This window comes from Microplitis demolitor, chromosome 7 (genome assembly GCF_026212275.2).
Source record: "Microplitis demolitor isolate Queensland-Clemson2020A chromosome 7, iyMicDemo2.1a, whole genome shotgun sequence".
NCBI classification, from domain to species: Eukaryota; Metazoa; Arthropoda; class Insecta; order Hymenoptera; family Braconidae; genus Microplitis; species Microplitis demolitor.
Window position 1 is genome coordinate 233,662 of NC_068551.1, and position 24,862 is coordinate 258,523.

At 33.9% G+C, this 24,862-nt stretch overlaps 1 protein-coding gene across 2 annotated transcripts; it reads right to left on the reverse strand.

The window, feature by feature from the left end:
* Positions 1-79: 79 nt before the first annotated feature.
* On the reverse strand, positions 80-15,633 carry LOC103573455 (collagen alpha-5(IV) chain). 2 transcript variants are annotated; one of them, XM_053740634.1, is made up of 4 exons: positions 15,299-15,633; positions 8,572-8,707; positions 8,099-8,491; positions 80-7,966 (listed from the first exon to the last, which is right to left on the reverse strand). In XM_053740634.1, exons 1-4 carry the CDS (start codon positions 15,329-15,331, stop codon positions 813-815), a joined length of 7,716 nt encoding a protein of 2,571 aa, XP_053596609.1. In that variant the 5' UTR covers positions 15,332-15,633; the 3' UTR covers positions 80-812. The 2 variants fall into 2 exon arrangements, with proteins under 2 accessions (XP_053596609.1, XP_053596608.1); XM_053740633.1 differs by having other exon boundaries at positions 80-8,017; positions 15,299-15,632.
* Positions 15,634-24,862: the final 9,229 nt, after the last annotated feature.

Genomic DNA, 24,862 nt, shown 5'->3' on the forward strand with positions numbered 1-24,862 from the left:
ATAAGTAAGAAATACTATTAAAAAATTTATTATTATTAAGTACATGATTAATATATACAAATAAGTAGCTTTTTTGTTTTTTAAATAAAAATCTTTAATTAATCAATTATTATAATACGTAACATTATGTTTATAATCGCAATCTTATAATAAGTAATCTCAAGTATGAAAAATATGGTAACTAAAACTAGGTTTATTCTAAAGCCAGAATGTATATTATTATTTTTTTTTCTTCAATTATACGATCTGGCTTAATTCAATATTTTGAAATCATAAGGACATAGTTACATTTAAATTAATATTAAATTTAGTATATTTATCAAAACTAGAATAAAGTTAATGTTATTATTATTGTTTAATCAACGTCCTTGTGATAACAAAATATAAATATGGTAGAACATGAGTTGAGTGGCAGATAATTTTGTATTAAGGTATCGATTATCTCAATACTATCAATCCTCAGTCATTGGCGTCTAAAACTATAAAGTTACAAGTCCCCTGGAGAATAACAGTACCTTAACTAACACATAATAGTGTGTCAAGAGTTTTAGAATATATGTCAAAGGAACATCAGAGAGACGAAGAGAGTAATTGGAGTGAAAGCTTCAACTCATGCTCTCAGTATTGTCTGATGCGTCTGATGGAATTCAAGTGTCAGTCGGACAATTAATTTAACCAAGTTTACTTGTTAACCGTTTTAGCGGTCTACAAATCATGTGGGCGCACCCATTTAGATTTTGACAGTTACCTGGTGTTGTTAATTAGATTTTATCCATTTATTGTTGTCCATGTATTTTGTGTATGTGGTTGATTTAATTGTTGTCAGAGTTATTTTTTTGTTTAGTGTGTCGTCGAGAGTAACGATCGCTAATAGTATTGACAGGAATGTTTAATAAGCCGAAATTCGCTTCACTGATGACGTGTTTGATGGCTTTGATGTTACTTAGTTGACTTAGGTCTAGAATTTTCCCTCCGATGAATCCGGACTCCTTGCCACTGCAAATACTACAGGGATAGGGAACTGGAGTTGCCGAGGGGAACATGGCTTTTGTCATACTTTCTGTCTTGCTCTCATCGCCTGGACAGTAAGGCACAAATATAACTGGAATAAATCCGAGTTGTCCGTAAATTGGAGTGTCATTTGATGGATCGAAAACTGGTGCTGGTGTAGTTGTTGTCAAATCTGTTGAATTTTTTGATTCAACTATATAGCAAGGACACATTTCGGGATTTGGACCAACAGGTAGTGAAATTGGCTTAATACGAACTGGTCCCGGCGACTCTATGCTGTTTGCAGTTTGTTTTGCTGTCGATTCTTGTTCCACATTATTCGATAGATATGATTGTTTATTTTTAATTATTTTTTCCAATTCAACTGCTGGCCCATTTTCATTAGGAAGTTCTAAATCTGCATTATTTTCATCTTGAGATTGTTTTGATAATTTTTGAAATTTTTCATTGTACTTTGATAGATGGTAGGCAAATTCGGAGTCTGGATTGTATGATACTCGATCTTCAGATGATAACTCACTGCGTCCTGATTTTTTAAAATTTTTAGTAATTTTACGTTCGAGTGGTTGTTGTTGTTCCTGTTGATTGATTAGTGGTAAGTCATCAGCTGTTATGTCTGATGGCATTGAGCGTTCAAGTGACTCGAATTGGCTATTTTCGTTTTGTTTTTCAATATATTTATTGTTAGATTCATCTACTGGATAAGGTGAATTTTCGGATAAAGAAAATGGAGCGGGTTGAAGATGATCGTTAAAAGAATGTTTAGGTTTTTCATAGCTATAACCTTGATCATCAAGCTTTTGTTTCAAAGAGGAAAATTCTATAGATTTTTCATAAAGCTCTGGTTCGGAGTCTATTGGAGATTCTTCATCAGAGTATGTATTTTGATAGTTTTGGTTCGTTCTTGGTTGCTTACCATATGCTGGATCTCCTGGCCATGGACCATCAGGTCCTGGATCTCCTGTAGGCCACGGGCCATCAGGACCAGCTGGTCCAGTACCTCCTACCCCACCGACTCCACCAATACCTCCAACTCCTCCTACTGGCCCTGTTCCACCAATTGGGCCACCTGGACCTCCCGGACCTCCTGGCCCTTCTGGACCATTAGGTGCACCGGGGAAAGTACCTGTTGGTCCAGTAGGTCCCACAGGACCCGTTGGTGCTGGAGGAAAGCCAGGGTAATTAGGATCATCAGGATCTGGATATCCAGGGTATGATGGAACTCCGTTACCAGGGTGTTGTGAATTCGTTGGATATCCAGAATTAGAATCTGTTCCTGGATAACCTGAACCTGAGTTTCCTGGATAGTTTGAAGAATCAGGATATCCTGATGAAGGAAGAGTCGGTCTAGTTGGATATATTGGGACTTGGCCACCCTGTCCGAAATTGTCAGTATTTGGAGATGGATGACCAGTAGAGGGTGGATGCGATGGTTTAAAAGGTTTTGACGTCGGCGGGCGATCTGGCACAAATGCTGGTACAGACGGTTTACCAGGTTTTGAGGTGGACGGACTATGTTCTGGTCGAACATTATGCGGAGGTCCAGTAGATGGTTGTGATCCGCTTTGGGGAGGAACAGAAGTTGGACTTTGGGGTTTCCCCGGTTTATGAGATGGGTGTGATGGTCTCTGTCCATGCGGTGGCTTCCCATGCCCATGGGTAGGTTTATGATGTGGGTGGTGCGGTTTCGACGTTGAGGGGTGAGATCCACCTTCATGCTGACCTTGGTTAGAAGGGTATCCACTTCCTGAAGGATATTGTGGTTGAGAAGGATGTGATCCGCTTCCATGCTGACCTTGGTTGGAAGGATATCCACCTCCCGAAGGATGTTGTGGTTGAGAAGGATGTGAAGATCCACTCGGTGGTTTTGATCCAGTTTGAGGCGTACCAGGTTTATGGTAAGGAGGTTGAGGCCTTGAAGGATATGATCCACTTCCATGCTGTCCTTGGTTGGAAGGATATCCACCTCCCGAAGGATGTTGTGGTTGAGAAGGATGTGAAGATCCACTCGGTGGTTTTGATCCAGTTTGAGGCGTACCAGGTTTCTGGTAGGGAGGCTGAGGCCTCGAAGGATATGATCCACCCCCATGCTGACCTTGGTTAGAAGGATAGACACTTTCTGGACCTGAAGGATATTGTGGTTGAGAAGGATGTGATCCATCTCCATGCTGACCTTGGTTTGAAGGATATCCACCTCCCGAAGGATGTTGTGGTTGAGACGGATACGAGGGTCCACTCGATGGTATTGATCCAGTTTGAGATGTACCAGGTTTCTGGTAGGGAGGTTGAGGCTTTGTTGTTGATGGATATGATCCACTTCCATGCTGACCTTGGTTGGAAGGATATCCACCTCCCGAAGGATGTTGTGGTTGAGAAGGATGTGAAGATCCACTCGGTGGTTTTGATCCAGTTTGAGGCGTACCAGGTTTCTGGTAGGGAGGCTGAGGCCTCGAAGGATATGATCCACCCCCATGCTGACCTTGGTTAGAAGGATAGACACTTTCTGGACCTGAAGGATATTGTGGTTGAGAAGGATGTGATCCATCTCCATGCTGACCTTGGTTTGAAGGATATCCACCTCCCGAAGGATGTTGTGGTTGAGACGGATACGAGGGTCCACTCGATGGTATTGATCCAGTTTGAGACGTACCAGGTTTCTGGTAGGGAGGTTGAGGCTTTGTTGTTGATGGATATGATCCACTTCCATGCTGACCTTGGTTGGAAGGATATCCACCTCCCGAAGGATGTTGTGGTTGAGAAGGATGTGATCCATCTCCATGCTGACCTTGGTTGGAAGGATATCCACCTCCCGAAGGATGTTGTGGTTGAGAAGGATGTGAAGATCCACTCGGTGGTTTTGATCCAGTTTGAGGCGTACCAGGTTTCTGGTAAGGAGGTTGAGGCTTTGTTGTTGATGGATATGATCCACTTCCATGCTGTCCTTGGTTGGAAGGATATCCACCTCCCGAAGGATGTTGTGGTTGAGAAGGATGTGATCCATCTCCATGCTGACCTTGGTTTGAAGGATGTCCACCTCCCGAAGGATGTTGTGGTTGGGAAGGATGTGAAGATCCACTCGGTGGATTTGATCCAGTTTGAGATGTACCAGGTTTCTGGTAGGGAGGTTGAGGCTTTGTTGTTGATGGATATGATCCACTTCCATGCTGACCTTGGTTAGAAGGATATCCACCTCCCGAAGGATGTTGTGGTTGAGAAGGATGTGAAGATCCACTCGGTGGTTTTGATCCAGTTTGAGGCGTACCAGGTTTCTGGTAGGGAGGTTGAGGCCTCGAAGGATATGATCCACCCCCATGCTGACCTTGGTTAGAAGGATATCCGCTTTCTGGACCTGAAGGATATTGTGGTTGAGAAGGATGTGAAGATCCACTCGGCGGTTTTGATCCAGTTTGAGGCGTGCTAGGTTTCTGGTAGGGAGGTTGAGGCCTCGAAGGATATGATCCACCCCCATGCTGACCTTGGTTAGAAGGATATCCGTTTTCTGGACCTGAAGGATATTGTGGTTGAGAAGGATGTGAAGATCCACTCGGCGGTTTTGATCCAGTTTGAGGCGTGCCAGGTTTCTGGTAGGGAGGTTGAGGCCTCGAAGGATATGATCCACCCCCATGCTGACCTTGGTTAGAAGGATATCCGCTTTCTGGACCTGAAGGATATTGTGGTTGAGAAGGATATGATCCACCTCCATGCTGACCTTGGTTGGAAGGATATCCACCTCCCGAAGGATGTTGTGGTTGAGACGGATATGAGGGTCCACTCGATGGCATTGATCCAGTTTCAGGCGTACCAGGTTTCTGGTAGGGAGGTTGAGGCCTCGAAGGATATGATCCACTTCCATGCTGACCTTGGTTAGAAGGGTATCCGCTTCCAGGACCCGAAGGATATTGTGGTTGGGAAGGAGATGATGGTCCATTCGAGGGTATTAATCCGGTTGAAGGTGGTGCTTGACTCGAGCTTCCTGGTTTTATTGGCTTAGGAAATTCTGGTGATGATGGATAAGATGGTATTTCTTCTTTTTCCGGTTTATTCTGCTCCTGTGATGGGGTCTCATGCTCTGAAGGAAACTGTTGTTGACCCGGTTGTGGTGGATATGGCTTATTTGCTTCACCTGATGGATATTGTGGTTGGGTTGGATATGAAGATCCCACAGAAGGTATTGACCCAGTTTGAGATGTGCCGGGTTTCTGGTATGGAGGTTGCGGCTTTGTTGTCGACGGATACGATCCAATTCCATGCTGTCCTTGGTTAGAAGGATATCCACCTCCCGAAGGATGCTGTGGCTGAGATGGATACGAGGGTCCACTCGATGGTTTTGATCCAGTTTGAGATGTACCAGGTTTCTGGTAGGGAGGTTGAGGCTTTGTTGTTGATGGATATGATCCACTTCCATGCTGTACTTGGTTGGAAGGATATCCACCTCCTGAAGGATGTTGTGGTTGAGAAGGATGTGTAGATCCACTCGATGGTATTGATCCAGTTTGAGGCGTACCAGGTTTCTGGTGCGGAGGGTGAGGCTTTGAAGGGTATGATCCACCTTCATGCTGGCCTTGGTTCGAAGGGTATCCACTTTCTGGACCTGAAGGATATTGTGGTTGAGAAGGATGTGAAGATCCACTCGGTGGTTTTGATCCAGTTTGAGGCGTACCAGGTTTCTGGTAGGGAGGTTGCGGCTTTGTTTGCGACGGATACGATCCACTTCCATGCTGTCCTTGGTTAGAAGGATATCCTCCTCCTGAAGGATGCTGTGATTGAGACGGATACAAGGGTCCACTTGATGGTATTGATCCAGTTTGAGACATGCCAGGTTTCTGGTGAGTAGGATGAGGCTTTGAAGGATATGATCCACCCCCATGCTGACCTTGATAAGATGGATATCCACTTCCCGGACCTGAAGGATATTGTGGTTGAGAAGGATATGAGGGTCCATCCGAGGGTATTAATCCAGTTGAAGGTGGTGCTTGACCCGAGCTTCCTGGTTTTATTGGCTTAGGAAATTCTGGCGACGGTGGATAAGATGGTATTTCTTGCTGCCCTGGCTTATTTCCTGCATCCGATGGATATTGTGGTTGGGTTGGATATGAAGGTCCTACGGATGGTGTTGATCCAGTTTGAGATATGCCTGGTTTCTGGTATGGAGGTTGCGGCTTTGTTGTCGACGGATACGATCCACTTCCATGTTGGCCTTGGTTAGAAGGGTATCCACCTCCCGAAGGATGCTGTGGTTGAGATGGATACGACGATCCACTCGATGGTTTTGATCCAGTTTGAGGCGTACCAGGTTTTTGGTAAGGAGGTTGAGGCCTCGAAGGATATGATCCACCCCCATGCTGACCTTGGTTAGAAGGATATCCACTTTCTGAACCTGAAGGATATTGTGGTTGAGAAGGATGTGATCCATCTCCATGCTGACCTTGGTTTGAAGGATATCCACCTCCCGAAGGATGTTGTGGTTGAGACGGATACGAGGGTCCACTCGATGGTATTGATCCAGTTTGAGATGTACCAGGTTTCTGGTAGGGAGGTTGAGGCTTTGTTGTTGATGGATATGATCCACTTCCATGCTGTACTTGGTTGGAAGGATATCCACCTCCTGAAGGATGTTGTGGTTGAGAAGGATGTGTAGATCCACTCGATGGTATTGATCCAGTTTGAGACGTACCAGGTTTCTGGTAGGGAGGTTGAGGCTCCGTTGTAGTCGGATATGATCCGTCTGCAGGTTTGTTCTGGCTACCTGGATATCCACTTTCTGGACCCGAAGGGTACTGTGGATAGTTTGGATGTGAAGCCCCACCCGAGGGTGCTGATCCAGTTAAGGGGGGTATTTGAGTTGGACCTCCTGGATTTATCGGTTTAGGATACTCTGAAGTAGATGGATTGGATGGTATGCTTCCATGTCCCGGTTGATTATGCCCTGGTTGTGATGGATATGGCTTGTTTCCTGCACCTGATGGATATTGTGTTTGAGTTGGGTATGAAGGATTTCCAGATGTTGGTGATCCAGTTTGACTTGGTTCTTGAGGTGGTGCTCCAGGCTGTATTGGGGTTGGAAACTGGGGTGCCGAGGGGTATTGTGGTTGTGATGGATACGATGGCGGCAAAGATGGATACGATGGTTGATCTGGTGTTATGGGATATCCAGGTTTACCTGGTGTACCAGATTCTGGTGGTGGTTTTCCATGCCCTGGTTTATGCCCATGTGTCGGTTTTTCATGGTTTGGATTCTCTTGTCCATATGGCGGCTTACTATTGTCGTTTGATGGTTTTTCGTGACCACTCACTGGTTTGTTGGGTTTACCAGGTCTTCCAGGTTTCGAATGTGTTGGCTTTCCAGGTTTCGTTGATCCTGGTTTATTATGTGGTGGACGATGTGAAGGCGTTCCAGGTTTTACTGGAATCGGATTTGACGTCGAAGGATATTCATTTCCACTGGGTTTTTGTCCAAGATTATTTGGTTGGCTTGGATACCCTGGTTGATGTGGATATCCTGGTTTACCGGGAGATCCTTGTTGACCTGGATACCCTGGTTGATGTGGATATCCTGGTTTACCGGGAGATCCTTGTTGGCTTGGATACCCTGGTTGATGTGGATATCCTGGTTTACCGGGAGATCCTTGTTGACCTGGATACCCTGGTTGATGTGGATATCCTGGTTTACCGGGAGATCCTTGTTGGCTTGGATACCCTGGTTGATGTGGATATCCTGGTTTACCGGGAGATCCTTGTGAACCTGGATACCCTGGTTGATGTGGATATCCTGGTTTACCGGGAGATCCTTGTTGACCTGGATACCCAGGTTGACTGGGATAATTTGGTCCAGATGGATAATTTTCACCTGTAGGTTTGGAGTTTGAACCTCCTCCAGTTTGGTCTGGGTATTGTCCGTTAGGATATTCGGGTCCTGATGGTCCTTGACTACCAGGTTGACCAGGATATGAAGATCCTGGAATATTATTTGTCTCAGATGGTAATCCATTATCTGGTTCTACAGGAACTATAATGATAGTTATCAAAAATTAGTTATTTACTTACCATGACTCCAATTAGAATCATAATAAATAATGATAAATGTTACCTGGTTTAGATGGAACCGATGGTCGTGTTGGTCGTATGACACCGGTGTTTTCAAATTGACGACAATCTTTTGGGAATTTCAAATTTCTCCAAGGGGTGATAATTCCATGATGTTCATGGTGATCACTTTCACTGTGGTTATTGTCGTGATCGTGATTGTGACTGTTAGAATCTGAATCACCATGATGATGTTCATGTTCATGTAGAAATAATTCAATATCCTCTCCTGGGCGAACAACCCTATAACCCCATCCGTCGCTTATATAAAAAGTCGCTTTGAGTTCTCCAAAGGGATCCACATATCCATAACATCCATATGTTACTCCATCTTCTCCGTGTATTTCATGATGAAACTGGCCATCTGGTCCAATTTCATAACCATAATTATAAGCGTCTAAAAATAATAATAACAACATTTTGATTATTTTAAAAGTGAATTAAAAAATAATGCTAAGATAAAACAAAAAAACTAACTCGTTTCAAAATCTTGATTCAAATATTGTGTTTTAGAGTCATCAGAAATACTTAATATGAGTTCTTTTCCTTCTCTAAAATCTGTAGTAGTAGCATCTTGCGCCGACGTAATTTGCAGCACAGCTCCTGCAACCACCTGATAACAAAAATATACAAAACAATAAACACTGTAATCAAATTGCTTTATTGTTTGATACTTAATTATTTTAGTAAGTGTATTATAATTTAACGATGATATCAACTGTTAAAAATCTATCAAGATAATAAAAGTACACAAAGGACTTGCAGAGGTGCATTAAATTAAATTATTCCTTCCAGTGAAACTGACGATAAATCTGTGTAAGTTGTTTGCGTGCACAGACATCCGGTATAAAATTGGCTTTCACGTGTAGTATCACATATGATGAAGGCTAGAGGTAATTAGTAATTATTACTCCACCGAGGTCCAGATCTTCTTTACGAAATTGGTGAGTTAAGTTGTGTAGCGGATCGCATTGGCCTCGTTAAGATCAACGATACCCACGTAATGCCTTTTTATTATTTCTTAGTACCGATTTTTTTATTTTTATTATTTATTTTATTTTTTTTTTTTTTTCTGTAACTGCTACTTCGTCGTCTTGTTCAATTACCCATCTCTCAATCATTATGACTTTTATTACGTACTCATTATCAAATTCCAATGCAACATCTCGGAATCACGAGGGCCGTTTACACTTTTTTTTATTTAGGACACCGACTTCAATCGCACGCATTTTATTTATATTTTTTGGTGAATTTGTTTATTTTCATTAACGGTACAATATCAATAATACTAATAATAATAGTAATGATATCAATAATTGAACATACTTGAATTGTATATAGGAAATATAAATAAATAATTAGTCGAAAGAATTTATGTAAATTAAGTACGTAAAAAAATTACATGGGCTCGGACTAGGTAAGTTTAGAGATAGTGAAAGTAATTGCGACATCTTTTTGGGATTATAAAAAAAAAAACTAAGCTAAACGGACTTAGGTCAGTTACATCGCAGTAGCACTATTCATTTGATCATTAAGTCATGTTTTTTTTTTTTTTTTTATTATATCATTAATGATAAAGGATATCTTATATTAATTGACTTCAGTAATGGAATTTATTTAATGTTAATTTTTTTCCTTTTTTAAATTTTAAAAATTTTTTGGCCAGAACGGAATTGATGGAGGAGAAAACATGAAAGAGAAAACTGGATAGATCAAGGAGGATTGATCAAGGTAAATTATCACGTAAAAATGTAAATGGTGGAAACCAAGATGAGGCTGAACTATGTTATCATGGATTTTAAGAATCAAGTGTGTGTGTGTCACATACTCAAAACTTTCTTTTTATTTTTAACGTTACGCAATTTATATCAAGACTTTTGGGAAATTTCAATTCTCTTTCATCATAATAATTATTATCGCCAGCATCACCGCCATCCTCACAGTTTTACGAGTCAAAATATTTATAATAAAAATTTGAATATAAATTTATTAAGACGTTTGATGATGTTGTTACTTTGATAAAACAACTTGATTAAGATTTTTCTTATTTTGATCAATAGAGATTAAATTATATCATTTGAATATATAAATTTTGAATAGCTTAGAAAATTAAAATGTTTATTTTATATTTTTTTTTGGTGTAGAAATAATGGTAAATTATAGATGATTTAAATTGTTTGTAATTTAAATGGTTATAAATGATGTCACTATCGAAACTGGTTGGATAGTAAAGGAGTAATGCCTCGTGATCTACGTCATGTTATTTCGCCTACGCGGCAGAATGGAAAGCGATACTCTTATGGTTTTTTGAGATTGCAAAGACACGGTGATATTTATCTTAAGTTTAATGTTTCTCGTAGGAGGTCTTCTTCACATTTGATTATTTTTTTTTTCTTTTCTTCACATGTTCTTTTTATTTTTCTTAAAGATAGCCAGGTTTGTCGTTGACATTCAAAGTAATCTGTGCAATTGATTTTATTTTTGACAGCTATTATTTTACTGGAGAAATTCAATTTCAAATATTTCATTGTACTATTTTAAAAATATAAAATACTTAAATAGCATAAAAAGTTAAAAATCCTTGTCATCGACATAACCAGCCGTTAATAATATGCTATTTAATTCAATAAATTGCTTGTAATAAAATAAATCATATAAATCATATTTTTTTATTGTCAATTAATAAAAAATAATGGCTTAAATAATTGTAAGCTTCGAAAAAATTTTATATTTATTTAAATACGTTTTATGTAAAATATAGACATTAAAACATTTTTTGTCTATACCACATGACTAATTTAATATACATTGAAATGTGAATAAGTGAACTGACTGGTTTATTTATTTACTTTTTTTTCTAGATTCCAAACACCATTTAAGAAAGATTATAAATTGCCTTATGTGTAGTTAAGGTCAAGGAATTGCGGGCAAAACTCCCAACTAATTCTAATTTATGCTTTTTTTTTCGTCTATTAAAAATTTATATTTTATAATAACAATCATAATGGACTTTTTAAATAATTACATTACAATAAGCAACGAAATGAACTTCCGGTAATGAGAATTGTTATAAATAGATAGATGAAAACCCTGATGAATTAAAACAAAGGCTCTTTAAATCAACGAAGAAAAATAAAAAAAAAAAGTAAATTCTACAGACCAAATTAAAATAAAATAAAACAATCAACTCACAACACATAGACATTACACTCATCGTGGTAAGAATGTATGTCACAATTATAAAGAACAGGACGAGTTGTAAGATGCGTCATTACGTGAAGAATCTGTCAGAATCAACGTTGAGTGATTGATAAGCTATTTAATAAATTTTTTTAATACATCAGAAACTCTATGATATGAAGTAACATAACAATTTACTTTTAAAATTTTCCACATTGCGCATTTAGCTTTGACAAAAAAATAAATGTCGCTAAAATAATGATAATAATTGTATTGCCTATAATTGATAGCCGTGAGTTTAAAAATAAAGTTGATACAGGATACTGGATACTGTATCACTGTAATTTAAAATATAAGTAATAGCTGACAATTGGAGGTAACGAGTTTGCAAATCCTCTCGACGTTTAAAGTATAATATTATTATATATAATATATTAGACCGATAAGACACGCTCAGCAGACATTCACCTTGCGCATGAACGTGATGAACATGCCAAGGCCACAATCAATTTGTGGTTGCTACTTCAACTACTTATACGTGATCGCTCGTCTGTATATTTACTTTTTATTTATTATTATTTTATTTTCAAGTGTCCGAGTGTTTGACTTTTTTATGTCTACGTACATGCATTTTTATGCATATATTATGTATATCGCATGTCATACTTTGTGTATAAATACCATGTTTGATCAATATCAATCATTAATTATTCATTAATATGTGTATGACACCTGCATATGGTGACAGATTGTACACCATCACGTCTCACATCACTTAAAAATTAATTATATTCACTTTGGATTTCCTTCAAAGGCCGTTCACTTTGTCGGCTCACTATTTTTTTCACAAAAATTTTATTATTATTATTATTATTATTATTATTGTTATTTTCATTTCAAAATATAATATATGAATCATTGGATCAATGAACATATTTATGAATCAATGACCGACATTAATTTGTCATGAGAACAAATTGCAAAAGTAGCGCATGTCTCGTATATATTTATATTAATCGAGGTAAGCATGTTATGTTGGTGAAAAAGGTATTTTTTTTTATATTATATATTATATATGTTGGTTGATGCATCATCATCATCATCATCATCATCGTCATTATTATCATCAGCATCATCTCTCTTGTAGAGTGAAAGTTAAGTAAAGTCAGCTTCACCGACGGCAGTAAGTTGCTGTTGTTATATATGTTATATATGTATTGCACAATACTGACAACCTGCGAGTCAATAAATAGTATTCGGAGGCCAAGTATTCGGTCCAAGTAACGCATTTTACATTTAAACTGACCGATTTGTCCACCATTCGAGGTCCACTACTTTATATATAAGTATACTCTGTCTCCCTTGTGTATTCCATGTATTCGGTTTTTATTGAAAAAGAAAAAAAAAAATGATAATAAATGATGAGATACTGAGATGCACTTGGTCGAGGATATATGTGACACAGTTTTGGATTACAGTCGTACGATTTGTACGTGGGAAGAATTCTGATCAATTGAAAGTTTGTTGAGTTGAAATTGAGGAATTTTTAAAGGATATCATCTAGAAGGATGTTTCTTTAGTAATTTTACTCTCGACAAAGTTATCAAACTCGGTAATAAACTAAATAAAAGTTTTAAACTATAAAGAAAAGATTTTTAAAAATGTTTTTTCAACAATAATAAAAAAAGTATACAGACTCCCGTATATCGTAACAGCGATGGGTCATTAGATTTTGCAATGTCTTAATTTTTTTTTCGTTTGTTTAAAAAATAGTCACATTGAGTGGCAGTTGATTAACTTGACACCAAGATAATTGCCCAGCACGACGCAAAGTCAGTCTTTCAAACACTACTTAATTATATTATATAAAACACAGCAATAATTATACTAACCAGATCTTATTACCCACCGCCCCATTCAATGTAACAAAACAAAAAAGAAAAAAAAAAAAAAAAAAAAAAAGAAAGAATGGAATGGAATGAAAATTCGTCAATGATTACAATTGGCAAGTTGCACTACCACACCAGTTCCGTGAGAATCTCTCTAAAATTACTCCACTCTACTCGAAAAGTTCGTTTCACTTTACTTGCCGATCTAACTAAACACGCCAACTTTTGAAATCACCCTATACTTATATACATTAATTTTGTATCTGTTCATTAAAACTTTATTTCATACATAAATATATAACGAAGAAAATCTAAGAGACATTTTTTTTGTTTTTATAAGTTGAATACTCAAATAACTACTGTGCGTAACAAATTAATTTAACTTGGTATATATTCAAATAACTGTGACATCAGTGCGTTTTATATATAAATTTTTCTTGTCGTATTTTAACTTATTATAATTAGTATTACCTAGCTACGTACTGGTATTTAACAACTAAGGGAAAAATATTTAAAGAACGAGAACAAGTTTGAGAAAAAAAAAAAAAAAACAAGTTCAGAGATAAGGATAATAAAAATAAGAAAATATGAAAACAAGGAGAGTTAATATAAAGAAGATTACATTGTGTTGATAATAAACAAGTACACAGAAAATAGAAATAAAATAAAATAAAATAAAAAATATAAAAGAGAAAAGAAGAAAAAGAAGAAGGAGGTGAGATTTGTGAAAGATAATAATATAATGTATAAAAGAGTTTAAAAGTCTTTACGAGGTAATTCTTCATGATGAGTAGGATGCTCCTGCGGGGCCGGTAGTTGTCAATCTCTTTCGCCAAACAGATTTTCGATATAATACTACTTACTAGTACTTACAGTAATAAAAAATATATGTTTGTTTGTTTAGCTGGCTATTCATATAATGCTGGCTACGAAATTTTCAGACGAGTAATCGGGAACTCACGCAGTGCAAAACAACTGATTAATTTTATCTTACAGTCTTTTTATTATTATTTTGTTCTTGTTGTTTTTATTATCTCTATTCTATTAGCTATTTCTGAAATGTATATGTATGAGTGTGTAATGTGTGTAAGGGGATTTTCTTTGTCTGACGGGCTCCAACGAATCCGAAATTTACGCACAACATTATTTTAACGAGCCCTCGTATCATCGTATCGGCACGGTCTGCTGTTAGTATAGTGTATTATATTGCAATGATATGCAATCGAGTCATTGTTTATTTTAGATGATATTCCTCTTGTTGTCTTTTAACTCACGCCGTCAGCCGGATAATACTCCAGGATAATACTTAATGTTGTGCATAATATTATTTAAACTCATTTTATATAATGAAACCGTTTTTTAGTTTTTTTTTTTTTTTTTTAAGTTAAATGCTGTAATTTTATTTACTTGAGAATCTTATTATTATTATTATTTTCTTTTTTTTTCACTTAAAATTTTATGAGTTAAATATGAATGAATAAGATAATAAAATTCAATTCATAAGTAAATAAAATATGACATGGAAGTGGCAACGCTTCAAGTATTATGTGAATTACCTTCACTTTGTGCTAACACAGACATTGTATCTTTCTTGGCTACTTTTTTTTTTTTCTTATCTTTTTATCGTATTATGACATAATATAAAATCTTAACTGAGAGTAAAAGGATGAGGAGTTCCTTTGACTATTCATGTGAGGGGTTTCTCCGTATAATTCATCGCAACTATTACTTAATCTTGCTCTATTTTTAATTACTCGATTCTATTTTTTTTTCTTTTATCTTTTTTAATTATTTAGTATTTTTAAGTGCGTACGTATCATAAAACTAAATAATTATAATTGAAAAAAAAAAAATAATAATAATAATGATAATAGTAATTACTTTCACTTGAAAAAAAAAAATTATAATCACTGACTGAAGATGAGCATTAAAAATGTCACATGTAAAGATTTAATATCAAAGTAACTCAAAAATGTTTTCTATAAAAAGTGAGCATAGTTCGGTAAGCCACATAATCACCTTGGTGCTACAATTTTTATTACAAATGATCGAAAAAAATGACAATAAAATAAGGCGAAAAAAAAAAATAATAAAAGTTTATCAACAATAAGCACTGTTAATTTATAAAAACGTACCAGGGTAAAAGCTGCCCACACTTGTCCATACATCCTTAGGATAAATTGGTGATGAAACTTGTATGGATAAGTAGTTCCAATACTGTTTGATGTTGTTGTTCTAATAGCAAACTATCATGGTAGTTGTTTAAGCCCGATAGTGATTAGAGTTTATTTGATGTAACTCGATGGTTGTTAAGTGTTGTAATGATCATAAAACGATTCACAGTGTGGCCGAACAACTCAAGAAGACTGAACTGATGCCGGTCCGAAGGAGGCTTTTATACAGGGTGGGAGTCAACGTCGAATCCAAAGAGACCTACCAACAACAGCAAAAGCAGAAGCAACACCAACCAACGTGGTATTCATCGGCTCATCTTTTCGTGTTGTTGTTGTTGTTACTGTATATTATTCACTCTACTCTACTCTCTTGATGTGAGATCCCCCTTTGGCGCCTCAACATTCGTTCTCCCTCCCTCTTTTTTTTATTTCGCTTGGTCCCCAAAGAATAAACGAAGACACAATAATCAACACATTCAACCTTTTCACTTTCACATATATACAGCCTACTGCCAATATATGTGAGAAAAAAAAAACAAAATTATTCTCTTACCTGCAAGTTCATTTTGCTCATACACTCGTTTTTTTTATTTTCTTGTCAAGTGTGGTGAGTTGGTCGGTTTATTTTGGGAATCGAAAATTTTAGCAAGCCCTTAATGGTCATGACGTCAGGAATGCAGCATCACTTGATGATGATATTGGATACTTATAAGTTTATAAACCTGAAGAAAAGTAAACCTGATGTTAAGGAAGCCCTTTTGTACATCATTCAAACAAAATAATAATAATAATAATATTAAAATTAACGGGGAATTTATTTGGACACTCATGATTAATTCATACCGCGATAATATGAGAGAAATTTAATGTTGAATGGTCGAATTACCGATGATTTGAAGAGTACTTATAGGTGAACGATATTTGTGAATGTTGATGATGCTGATGAAGATACAAATTCAAGCTGATATTTATTATTCCTTTTAGTAGAGCTCTCTGAAGTTATGGTTCTTTTTTTTTTTTTTTTTTTATTTATTTTTACTTTCATAAAATTTAGGATTTTAAGGCTCTACAAATAAAAAATATTTACGGTGGGTGTAAGTGTGATATTTTTATTTAATATATAATAGGATGTTTTTGATATATGAGACTTACAAAGGTATAAAATGGTAAAAAGGATTGCGTGGAACGTGGCTGAGATTAGCGAACGTTAAGGGAGATAAATGATGATTAAGAGGTAAAAAAAAAATTTTTAATTTTTTATTTGTAATTTATAAATTTTTTCGTTTACCCATTATAGAAAATTTATTTTGAATAATTATATTTATTAAGCTTTTATAGTCCTAAGAAAATTTAATTGCGAGTTGTTTATCATTTTTATTAGATAATTCCATTAGTATTATCGTAATACTGAATTCTTTTCTTCCGTCTCCCCTCTTTTTTCTGAAATTGTCCGTAAAATTCGGTATTTGCGTATTTTTTGGCCTTTTATTTTTATTTAAATATTTATGTATACATATTATTTGCAGGAGCCATACGAGTGGGTTAATGCAACCCTCCCCCCTCATATTGGGCTTGGCATTGAGAGTCTACTGAAGAGTGCTCGTGGACAGAGGTCCGTGGCAAAAATCTCAGTTGCTCTTTTACTATGTGCTCGTTACCATTCCGGTGAGGTGAACGAGCCCAAGAGAGATGCTTTCGCATGCTGAACAGGCTCAATCGACTTGCAGGTTTTAAGTCTCCGCTTGTAACCACAACGACGACAATAACGACCACGACACGAATTAATTTATTTCTGTCATTTCAGATATACTAACTATAAATAACATTCATTAAGATATTTTATCATTTTATTCTAATTAAATTTATTTACCCACATTTATGCTTCTTATGCGAAAAAAAATAAATATACACATGAGAAATAAAAGGTTTTAAGGTAATTTATATACTCGGAAAATTTTTATTTTATTTTTTGCATAAATGATGTCAGATGTATATTTAGTGTAATCGTATTTTCATGTTGGTTATTTAAAACCGTTAGGGTATTTCTCATGTGGAATTCGATCTTACCAAAATTATATTGAGATTAATTTTGTATATATAAGAGCTCGTGACATTGGAAATATAGTAAATGGGTTGTTGGTTGTTGGTGGATGGATGGATGTAACGCTTCTCATCGCGGGATATATTTATGCCCGATCAAGGTTTGCCGTAACCACTTTCTCTCCCGGATCTTTGATTTATCACCCAGCAAACATGCGGACTAGTGTAACAGCATCGGTCGTGATCAGACGCAATCAGACGCAATCAGACGCATTCCATTTGTTTTTAAAATTCCTTAGAAATAATAAGCAAGATCCTTCGATCAGTTTCACTGTTTTAAATTTATTTTTCCCTTTTTTTTCTGCAATCGTCTGCGTCACCCTGACACAGCCGATTTCAACCTACTTTTTTATACTTTAAAGCCTTTTAAAATGTTTAGTCACAATAATGAATCCTTGGTAATTATCATTATTTTTTTATCAACAATATAATTGTATGCTTTGATTTTAGAATAGAAAAAATATTTGATTCTATTAAGATATCATTTTGACATCTTAAAAGGTATCCGAGGTTTAGTCGGTTATTTAAAAAAAAAAAAATAAAAAAAAAAAGCCGCCGGTTCTTTTGTAACTTTTGTTCGCCAATTTTTTATTAGGATTTTATTTAAAATGACTTTTTACATTTTTATTGCACCTTGTAACTGTTTTTTTTTTTGCTTTTATTGAACTAAAAAAGAATTTTTGGGTCTTGTATTATCAATAAATAATTTGTTTACAATTTAAAGTTATAAAAAAAATAATTAGAGTTAATAAATTATTTAAAAAGTTGGTTAATTTATAAAACCACGTTATTATAGGGATTTTGATTTTTTTTATTTTTTCGAAAAATTTGCATTTTTTTAACATAACATCGTGTAGTATTTCATTTTCTTACATATTTATTTAGTTTGTCATTGTTGAAATTATGGAAAATATATATCTCTATATATAATATAGTTTTTTTTTTTCCTGAATTACAAGACAAATAAAATACTTAGATTCCGTAAAAGCCAAGTATATAAAGGATAAAAAAAGAGACAAAGCAGAAGTATAAATTTTATCCATATAATTCGAAAAGATGTAAGATAATATTAAAACGTAGGAATTCCAACGCTATCCAGACAACGTTGTTATAACATAATATACATTTGCGGAGAATTTTTTTTTATTTTTTCAAAGTAATATATATATATATGTACATATTTATATGTGGGTGGTCATGATCGTTTTCACGTACAATCGATTAGTGTCGTCGGAGGTGCCAGAAAACACTAGATACATATCCGTGAGTAACGTACAAAAAAATACTTTCACCGTTAGAAGCGTGTATGACCTTTGAAGGATAACCATTCAACTCTAACGTATTACATTAAATATTTGTGATAAAAATAAACATCCTAAAATTATTTTTTGCCTGCTTTGATTTATTGACAGCATTTAATATTTTGACGTCTACTCAAATTTTTCATATCTTTTTATAATTAAGTGTATAATTAGCTAATTAATTATTAGCTTTATTTTTTTTAATGACTGGATTATTATTTCAAAAATAATTAACTGATGCAAATAAAACAGTGATAAGAATGTACTCTAAATGCAAATAATAAACATTTATTTATATTTATTACAATGTAGAGTATGAAAAGAGAATCGAAATTCCGGTATTTCACGTCAATCGTTGGTCTAGTCATCCAAATGGAATGAAATTGAATATAATAGTCGTACAAAAGTAATGAAAAAAACAACAGTCGAGTACGAAAGATATGAATTTTTCAATTATTCACTGAACGGAAGATTTCGGAGATAACGATTGTCGCGGTCTTAACTTACGATGCGTGACACGTTTGACCCTCGATGCCTACTCGCGAATTTTTAAAAATTTCAACCAGTAAAACTGAGTGAAAGAGGCGGGAGGGAAGGGGGGAGAGGAAGAAAGAGGAATTCCCGTCGAAGAGGAGCACAAACAAGGACACTGACCTGTTATATACTACCTTATTCGTTTTAGTTTTATTTATATATCTTTTGCTCTTTCAACTCACCATTCAGACTCATTATTTCTCTACGTTTGTTCTTTTATTTACACAATTATTTATATTTTTTTACGAGTCCATTACTGAATCGACAAACCAATATGTCTATGAATATTTTTAAACTTTGGCGCAAAATAAATACAAAAACCCATTCAAAGCAACGTACAAATTTTCATTTTAGGTAATAAATTTTTTTATTGTCGCGTTTTGTAAATTTATGGTGTAACCGTTACATGAACTTTTAGAGTTGTTCAGTTGTAAAATAAAAAATATTAAAATTAAATAGTAAAACGGTCAAATAAAATTTGCAAATAGTATCAAGTATTTTTACCATGAATAGAACACACAGTCATAAAAACAAAATTAAGTAATTTGAATTTGGTAAAAAAAAAAAAAAAACCTGATATATTGGGGTGTTAACTGGTATTAATCTTATAAAGAAATTTTTTTTATTATTTCTTTTTTTTTGTATATTAAATTCCAATGCGATAATAAAAATAAGAAAGAAATAATTTAATAAATCCCGAGTAATTAAATTTCTCATAAATCCGAGTGCTTATAGACTTATTACATGATTTATATAAATAATAATTTTGCTTTTATGAATTATAAAATAAAATTTCATTAAAAAAATTAATAAATTACAGATTTATATTAAATATATTTTAAGTATTACGTCAAAATATTTTTTAACGCGATTAAACTATTATTGTGTGACGGTACACTCTGTAATCTGTATAGTGAGATTTATCATTTTAATTAAAAACGGAAATCTTTTATGATTGGCTACAAAAAATAATAAAAGTAATTTTGTAATCGGCTGTTAATGTATAAAACAGGTACTTCAAGTTATTATACTAACATTTGCATTTATTATTTTCCAAATCGAAATGCCTACTGCAGACTATAGTTTTATTGTTATAATTTTACTATTATTATTATTATTAATACACTATATTCATATGCGGATGATGAGAAAGTTGAGAGTTGTATAGCAAGTCATTAACATTTTTAATTTTATTTTCTTTTTAACTTGATCATAAACATCATCATAATTGTTATTTTATAATTCTTATCATAACATTATATAAGAACTTTTTTTTTTCTCAATCAATAACATATTAATGAAATTCAATGACAATAGTCAATTATTAAAGTTAATTATCATTAAAATTTATTACGTAATAATCTAAAAAAAAATCTGCAGGTTTTATATTTCATTTAATGAATAAGCTTCCTTATATAAATAAAACTGGTGTCATGTCTCCTTGTTCATTATCCCTTGCGTCTTTTTATAAGCATCGACTTGTACATCACCAATACGGCGGAGATGCTACATTAGTACTGAGAGTACACTCAAAATTGCAGCAGGTCGATTGTTACGATAACACTTGGGGTACACTGAGGATTGCACAATAAAAACCGGTTAAAAGTTGCATATCTTCGCGTGCTGAGAATTTTTCACTGTTTTACTGATGGAACTTTTACTGTACACATACACACGCACAATCGCATGCATACATACATCCATACATATATCCACATCTCCTTCTCCACCCGATTGACCCCCACCTACTCATCCTTCGTTGATGCATCTTCAAGCGTTCGCTATTGTGCTACGAGCTTGGTTATATTATGCATTTAGGTTGTCTTAATTATCAACATTATTACATAGTAGTATCTTTTTAAACGGAAAACAAGATACAGTAGGTTAACTTATACCAGTAGTATAAGAAATTTATAGTCTTTAATTTATTTGAATAAAACATATACAACAACAGCCACAATAATAATAATAATAATAGAAAAAAAAAAATACATCAAAATGAGGAATTGAATAAAATATAAAATAAAATAGAGATCGGTCGGAACTCTTGCATCATAGCTTATCCAAAGATCAAGAGCACAATACACCCTTGACATTGATACACTACTACATTGCTACATATTATACGAATGCAAATAAATATCTGATATAGCTTATGTTAAACAGATAACTAACTAAAAAACGAATAAAATTTTAATCTTATTCATTGATAACAATGTTTTATTTAGATATTATTATAGTAATATTTTTCACCATTAATTCAATAGGGAAACTTTTTCGAGAACCATAAATAAAATTTAGTTTTCACAGCATGCAGAGCAGTGAGATTAAAATCTCATGGGTTAGATGTACTGCTTATACTTGAGATGCTATAGAGCTGCAATAAATGTTCTATTTAAATGTATAAATATATACCCAGCAGCAGGTACATGATAAATCACGGTGGATTATCTACCACTTCGAGTACTTACTCTTCTTTCTTACGCAATAACTTTTTGAAAGCTCTTCGCTTATGATTTACTCTCCGAAATATCTTATCAAAAATTTTATTAATAATAATTTCAAGAGTTTTATTAAATTTTTTTTTTTTAAATTTATAAAAAAAACAAAAAAATAGCTGAAGATCTGGCGCTTTCTCCGTTTCAATCGCAACGATTTCATCTTCAGTAATTTTTATATTTTTTTGTGTCAAACAATATTGTAACGTTTCGCCACTTCCTTTTTAATATATAAATATATATATATATATATATGTATAAGAAGATACGAGAACTCGAGGAATAGTACGCGCGCGTGATTGCTCACAGCGACGCGTGATGTCGAGAGCTGAGAATAAGAAAAGAAAAGATAAATAAAAGAATGAGAAAGGTTAAAAAGAATAACGAAATAAAAATAAAATAAAATAGAATCGACTATTGTATAGCAGCCAAACACGATAAAACCAGTTTCGTTTCAGGAAGTCTCTTCTCTAGATTCCGATATGGTCCCGGCATCAGATTTTTTACTCTCGTTATTTTCCCAAGCATACTTGTATCTTGTCTCTTGTGTCCTTTGTCCGTTTCTATCATCCTTTAGCCCTCATTTTATACATTATAATAACAATTTTTAAATATATTTCTACAAGATATATAATTGACTAGACCGGTTATTATTAAACTATTTGGCAAACCTTGAACTCTATACCACTAAAATGTTCCGTTAGTTTGTAACACTTGGCTGTTAATTTTTATGTGGCGCCGTTGACCTTATTAAGACAAATATTCAAATCTGTTGGATCTTCTGAAAAAAAAAAAAAAAAAAAAAAATGATCATTTACATATTACATAAAATACCAGATTTAACCAAATTCTTTGTAACATTTTTTTCTTTTTTTTGCTAATTAAAAGAAAAAAAATAACATTAAAATTATCATGTTAATTAGGAGAAATTTAATAGATTAATAATCGACTCGAATTTTTACGTCAAAAGTCACTTTAAGATAACGTAGAAAATTGATGACAATTTTTTTTGTGTATAAAAATATTTAAATAATTGAGAAAAAATTTCATTGTCAGTTTTTTTTTTTAATCTGCTAGATCATAGCACTTATTTAAATTAACAAGCGTTACGAGTCTAAATGAGTTTCATAACATATAATTATATGTGTATAAATAAAGTAAATATGAGTTTATAATGAAAATTAGTAATACGGTGATAATTCAACGTGTTGTATATTTGTTGGGACGATATAACGGACAATCACTCCAAACTAGGAAAGATAAAATCGTTAGCTAGTAACTGGAAACTGCCCACAATACGAACACAAGTACAAGAACGAACAAGAAGACCGTATTATTTGTATCCACAGCGCGATAAACATGCAAATCCTGAAATTCCCAAAAATATACCCGGATATATTAAATTTCTTGTTTCACAAAATACTCATTTAAAACTAAAATCAATTCATCTTCTAAACTTACAAATTTATTCTAAAAATAACTTTAATATTATTATATCATTAACACCAAATACTATTATTATTTCCATCATTCTATCTTTTTTTTTTTTTTTTACCATCAATGCTTTATACGTTTTATTTATATCTATTTATATCAGCGCAGTATTATTATATTAATAATTTTATGAATTTTTTATTTAATGAATACTAAATGAGTTTATCATTTGTATTCACGGTACATAAAAATTTTATTTAAATACTTGGAGAAGAAAAAAAAAAAAATAAAATAAAATATTTTACTATGTAAAAATAATTTCAATATTTAACTGTATACAAAAAAATTAAATATATATTAGTAATTTAAATAGTTGGAATAACCCATTGATTAAATTACAATGTTTTGTTGTTGGTAATTTAGAGTCGACCGAAAAGTTTATCTCGTAGTATATCTTCAAGTGACAAAGAAAATAAATAAAAATTCATCTTGGTGAACATGGAACAATTTAGTATGCGTTTATCAAGTTGTTGAGCTCGTAAGTCATGGTGTGTTCCGCCGCGTCCTGAATAACCGAACAGAGTATTAAACTCTGTCGGAAAATGTTAGTAATAAACTTACTGCATCCACCACAGTAACAAAGTAGTTTTAACTTTTATATATATACATAAGACATCTGAATGTAAGTAAATTGTTCTTAGGAATCGAAGAAACTCTTTTCTTCTTGTTTCCTTTTTTATTCAACTTAATCTTCTTTCTTGTATTTATTCTCATGTTGCGTCCAACAATAAATTAACCTTGACATATGGATGTGCATATATACGCCCTCACTTAAAAATAAGAGTAAGCTTAAAATTCAGAATTTCCACTTTAGTCCTCTTCCTTTCATCATACTTACATACTTTTATCATATCCCTTTACCACCCTCTTCATTCAGCTCCAACAAGTTATGTTACTTTTTTCCTTTGAGAGTTGGTTTGTGCGGCATTTTAAATTTACCCAAGGTTGTCCTTGTTAGAGGGAAAATGCAATGAAGCAACGCGCACGAACCGCGAATTGTGAATCACGAACGTGCTGGTACTGCGATATGCAAATATAAAAGATACTGTATAAATGTATGTAAGTAAGCATTTGGCATGCGTCTCGTCTCGATTTACCATCCGGTGTTACTGCATTCGTTTTTTTTTTATCATTTAATATTAAAAAAATTTTATTATTTTTTTTTTTTTGTACCTCATTTCAGTTTTATTACTCCAAAAAATTTTAATTATTATTCATATTTATTTCATTTTATAAATTAATATTTTTTTTGTTTAAATTTATACTCATGTTTATTTATTTTTGTATAAATATATTTGATTTTTGTCTAGGAATGTTTTACAGGAAAAACTTGTGCCAGTTATTCATAGAAAAAAAAAAAAAGTATGAAATAAAGTTATAGCAGTTAAAACAAGAAAATTTACCCAGGCAAATAACTCACCGAGTCTTGTAATAATTTCTCATTCACCTTGTATTTATTCTTCTTATCTTGGTGGTGGCTGTAATACGAAGAATTCATTCTAAGCGTTATATAGTACCCGTCAAAAAGAAGAATTGGATTTGGTTGATGCTTTTTATTTGAATCAAATCGATCGTAAGATCCGTACTTTTACTGAGAA